At 36.5% G+C, this 5,017-nt stretch overlaps 1 protein-coding gene across 5 annotated transcripts; it reads left to right on the top strand.

Annotated features, from left to right (window-relative positions):
• Positions 1-945: 945 nt before the first annotated feature.
• LOC21410062 (uncharacterized protein At4g06744) lies at positions 946-4,273 on the top strand. Of its 5 annotated transcripts, XR_002903238.1 has the most exons (4): positions 946-1,769; positions 1,886-2,361; positions 3,831-3,903; positions 4,045-4,273. XR_002903238.1 is itself a non-coding variant. In XM_024173202.1 (3 exons), exons 1-2 carry the CDS (start codon positions 974-976, stop codon positions 2,350-2,352), a joined length of 1,263 nt encoding a protein of 420 aa, XP_024028970.1. In that variant the 5' UTR covers positions 946-973; the 3' UTR covers positions 2,353-2,361; positions 4,045-4,272. The 5 variants fall into 5 exon arrangements, 4 of the variants coding, with proteins under 4 accessions (XP_024028970.1, XP_024028969.1, XP_024028971.1 ...); XM_024173202.1 differs by lacking the exon at positions 3,831-3,903 and having other exon boundaries at positions 4,045-4,272; XM_024173201.1 differs by lacking the exons at positions 3,831-3,903; positions 4,045-4,273 and adding an exon at positions 2,466-2,670.
• The last annotated feature ends 744 nt before the right edge of the window (positions 4,274-5,017 follow it).

Raw genomic sequence — 5,017 nt, 5'->3', positions numbered from 1 at the left:
TTTTATCTAGTAATGAGTAAAACAACAGCAACATCCGCGGCTTTGACGAGCTTGGTCAAGTCCTTGCAGCCTCCTTAATATTCAACCTAATCATGTGCCTATTGAAAATTTAATTACTCTATACTCTTATATTCTTATTTCATTAATTTGAGTCGCGAATAGTGAATTGGAGATCATGCTGACAGCAGCACATTATTGTCTCCAGAAGGAGGCACCCCACTACTTGTTGGTTTGCACACTTATTTTTCTTTAATGTTTTTTCCTTTAGTTTTTAAATGTGAAAACCCCTCTAAACTTTAGTGCAAAACTTGAGAGCCGAAAGTTACATATATATTGGTTGGAGACCATCATCATTAATACGTGGATGAGAAATATGAACAAATATTATAAGCACTTCCATAAGTGCGAGTGACCTTAGCTTTTTTCCAAGCTTTACAACTTATTAGTGCCTTTGACCTTCTTTCCAAGTTTTACATTATTAACGAGCAATACCTTATATAATGCTCATAAAAGAAAAATAGAAAATAGAAGGGGGGAAAAAATTCCCACTTTAGAAAAGTAATATCGCGCACTATCAATTGAAGTTCACAAAAATCAATTAATGTCAACAACGAAAAACTCTTGTTCAATTAACGTGTACCTTCTTTATTTAGTACGTTCTTCAATAGTTAGGCTGTTACATGGAAAGAAAAACTTAACACTTGCTAAGTGGCAATTGGTAAATCAAACCAGTTAGCAAAAGTATAGGTTGAAATTTATCCCAAAAATGTAATAATAAATATATGTGTACCCATACACGCGCACACACTTTGCTATTTTCAATCCACTAAAATGAGAAGCACGTGCAAATGAAGACAATGAGACTACTACACAACCACCCCAATTACGTACCATTATAAAACACTAGCAGTATTGACGTTCAACTTATGATCATCTTCTCTCTGTCTCTCCCCTTTTTTCTTCTCAATCTCAAATGGGAATTAACATAATCCACACCATCTTCTTCTTTTCCCTTCTAATATTTTCTTCCCCAATAACTTGCCTGGACATTGATTTAGGCATTGATCTGGGCCCAATATTATCGCCGCTTCCACTAATCCCCGACCTCCTAAACTTCGCAGACCAAAGACTAGCCATAATCTACCCAATAATCCAGACCTTCAAGAACATCATAACCTCGGACCCTTTAGGAATCACCAAAACCTGGGTCGGCTCCGATTTGTGCAAGTACGCTGGCTTCTACTGCGGCACCCCGCCCGACAATGACACCGCCACCGTCATCGCCTCAATCGACTTCAACGGCTTCGGTCTCTCCGCCCCGACTCTCGACGGCTTCCTTGACCAACTCCCCGACTTAGCAATCTTCCATGCGAATTCCAACAACTTCACCGGCACAATCTCTCCGAAAATCGCCAACCTCCGGTACCTCTTCGAACTCGATTTAAGCAACAACAACCTCGTCGGAACATTTCCTACGGCGGTCCTATCAATGACGAGCCTATCTTTCCTTGACATCCGCTTCAACTCGTTTGCCGGAGTCGTCCCTCCACATATCTTCATGCAAACCCTAGACTTTCTCTTCCTAAACGACAACAACTTTGCCCAAACGCTGCCACAAACCATAGGCTCCACTTCGGCGGCGTACCTTACATTGGCCAACAACATGTTCACCGGACCGATCCCACGGAGCATCGGAAACGCTAACTCAACACTACGAGAAATCTTGTTGCTCAACAATCTGTTGACGGGTTGTCTTCCTTACGAATTAGGTAAAGAAATCGAAAGAAAAGAGAAAATTTCATGATTGATGAAAGATAGAAAACACGTAAAAGGAAATATTACAATCCCATAATTCATGATTCTGATTGAGGGTTGTCTTTTCCAGGGTTACTAAAAGAGGCGGTCGTTTTCGACGCCGGGAACAACCTCTTGACCGGGCCTTTGCCGTGTTCTCTGGGGTGTTTGAGGAAAATCGAGGTGCTGAACTTCGCCGGAAACTTGCTGTACGGGAAGATCCCGGAGCAGATCTGCGCGGTGGGGAGTTTGGTGAACTTTTCGCTCTTCGATAACTATTTCACGTCGGTCGGGCCGGAGTGCAGGAAGATGATAAAAAGCCGGGTTCTTGACGTGAGGAAGAATTGCATTCGGGGTCTTCCTGAGCAAAGATCGGCGGAGGAATGCGCTTCGTTCTTTTTGAAGCCCAGAAGTTGTTCGCATCCTTCTTCGTTTACTTTTATGCCTTGTGAGGTTCAGCCTTCGAGTGAGAGTGACGGTGATCCCCCTGTGCGACGTCGTACCAAGAGGAAGTTGGTTTCTTATGCTGCTCTTTCCAGGCATAGGCTTATGTTATGATATGTATAGGTAATTTGATTTTACATGGATACTTATATTATGCAGTTTTTTTTTTTTTTTTTGCTAATATTATATATTGTGCACTTTCATCAAGTTATATATGCATTGATCAGGGAAATTAAGGGAAGTTTTGATTGAAGACGTACGTGCCACTAATTAATTCCACGCCTAAGAAAGTGTGGATGATGATGAATAAGATATATATATATATATATACATATATATATGACGATTCCATGTTTAAGGATGGAATTACTATATGTAAAATGTAATTTATAGTTGATCAAAGAAAAGTATTAACCTTCCTTCGGGATTAAATATTGATATAATGAAATATTAATAAATCCTGAGACGCATGTATTTTGCGCTGATTAGTTACTTGTGTGAAACTCATGTCAAACGGGAGTTAAATTTTTTGTCTAATTTTAGTGTCTCAATTAGTATCTAACTGATCATATTATGTCACGTTATATAAAAAATTTTGAACTGTTTTGTAAATAACTCTTTTATGTTTATATATCATACAATAATGTGACATGATATAATTAATTAGACACTAATACATAAATAAAAAATTGGACAGCATTTTTAGAGGAAGAGTACAGGTAATTTCAATATCTAAAGAAACGTCACCAACCTCAAGGTCCAAATATTTCTCTTACTCATCCACAATTCTTCCTGCGACGTTGTAAATATAATGCATCTTTTTTGTCAATTTCTATTATCCAAATCACTTTTATCTTTGGCGATCATATCTGTTAGTATTGGTTCTCTCTCTCTCTCTCTCTCTCTCTCTCTCTCTCTCTCTCTCTCTCTCTCCCTCTCCCTCTCCCTCTCCCTCTCTCTCTCTCTCCCTCTCTAAAGCAAAATCTCAACTTTCACGAATTACACAAATGTGCCCTTCACAAAGCGGAAGGCCAGTTTCTGAGCTCCAAGTTGGCCCAGTAAAACCGATCAAATTTTTAGGTTATATATTTATATTATATGCTCTTAGAAAGTGTAATTAAAAAAAAAAAAAACTTATAACAAAATGAGGAACTTGCCCCATTAATTTATACGTTTATTTTTTTTTCACTTCTCTTAGAATTTTTTAGTCATTAACTTAATATATAAAGGGTGAAAATATTAAATAAAAGACATAAATCTTACAATATTTAAGTAACAACGTTAATGTTTTTGCTCCCTCACTAAAGGGCATTTCTGTAGATTTTATAAAACTTATGATCACATGATTTCTATTTTTTTAATCTTTTTTTATTTTTCTTTGGAGAATTTTTTGACAATAGGACATAATCTTTAATCGTTAAATTACAGGAACGGTATATCATATTAAGACTATATTAATTTCTTTTGTTCCGGAAGAAGACTATATTAATTTAATGTAACGTGTTGAAAAGTTTAAGGGTTAATATTTGTGTCCTATATACGGTATTTTTGTCATAATATCTTAATTAAAAATTCTACTTTTTTTTTCCTAGTTACATTCGGTTGAAGGTGTTGCATATGTACTATACATTATCGAACGCTAGGATGCTCGACTACGGTTATAAGGTCCTTTATTTATTTATTACTTATTTTATTCTTTAACAAGAATATCCTTTAGTTTTCTCGTTTAGTTTTGTTCAGTTATGTTAGGCAATTTGTCGTCTAATTTTTATTTTTATTTTTTCCGTTGCTTCCTCTCTTTCGTAGTACCATTTTATCACCTCGTTCAGGCTTGAGGGTCCTAAAGGAGAAGATCAGGGGGAAATTCAAGAAGATAGCAGGGACTATTGAAAGACTGCAAATTACACATCAGTATATTATAAAGGCGAAAAAATTTGATCAGTCCTTGATAATATAGATTATCCAAGTACGGGAAAAATGATATGTATTGACAAGGATTTTAAAAAAGAATCTCCACGATCCTTTGTTATACACAAAGAGAGCAAACTTTTGTTGTATTTGTCATTTTTTTCCTCCATAACCGTTCATTTCACCAATTTGAGTTTTGATACAGTAAAAAGTTCTCAGAAACAGTAACATTTAATTTTTTTATTACAGTAAAAAATTCTCACATAAAATTACATCTCAACTCGAATTAAAAATTTGAATCAACAAACTAAACAGATCCTTAATGATATTGCAGAAATTTTTACGTAAAAAGATTTTTATGGTTAATTGGCGTTCCAAAATCCAAATGGTCCCATTGATGAATTAGTGACATCTAGTACCATAAAGTTGTCTCATAGATATTTATTTTTTTCACAATGATTTTGTGGTACCTTGTAGGCTTGTACCTTCTTTCTCTTTAGAATGGCTCATAGTGTCCTTGTCCTTCAGTACTGTAACTTATGTATAATACACTTACAGCAAAAAATAAATAAATAAATAAAAAGAGAGAGGAAAAAAAGAGGAAAAAAAGTATGTATAGGTAGTGCTGGAACTTTGGACGGGCCGCCCGCGACCGCCCGAAAAGCCCGAGGATTTGCCCGAGCCCGAACCCGACCCGCCCGAGATTTTGGGGCCGCCCGCCCGAGCCCGAATTTCACCTTGAATGGGCCGCGGGCTTGTATTCGGCGGCCCAAGCCCGCCCGAATTGCCCGAATTTTTTAAACTTTTTTTTTAATATTAAGTTATTTATATATATATTAGTATTACAATTTATATATATATATATATTATA

Source organism: Morus notabilis, unplaced genomic scaffold, assembly GCF_000414095.1.
Source record: "Morus notabilis unplaced genomic scaffold, ASM41409v2 Scaffold45, whole genome shotgun sequence".
Classification (NCBI taxonomy): Eukaryota; Viridiplantae; Streptophyta; class Magnoliopsida; order Rosales; family Moraceae; genus Morus; species Morus notabilis.
The sequence above is the reverse complement of the archived record's forward strand: the minus strand, read 5'-3'. Positions and strand labels throughout refer to the sequence as shown.

Excerpts from the sequence above, each read along its gene's own strand:
- LOC21410062 (XM_024173202.1), top strand. The coding sequence starts at position 974 with ATGGGAATTAACATAATCCACACCATCTTCTTCTTTTCCCTTCTAATA. Across the intron at positions 1,770-1,885 it reads TTGTCTTCCTTACGAATTAG|GGTTACTAAAAGAGGCGGTC; the intron begins GTAAAGAAATCG and ends TGTCTTTTCCAG.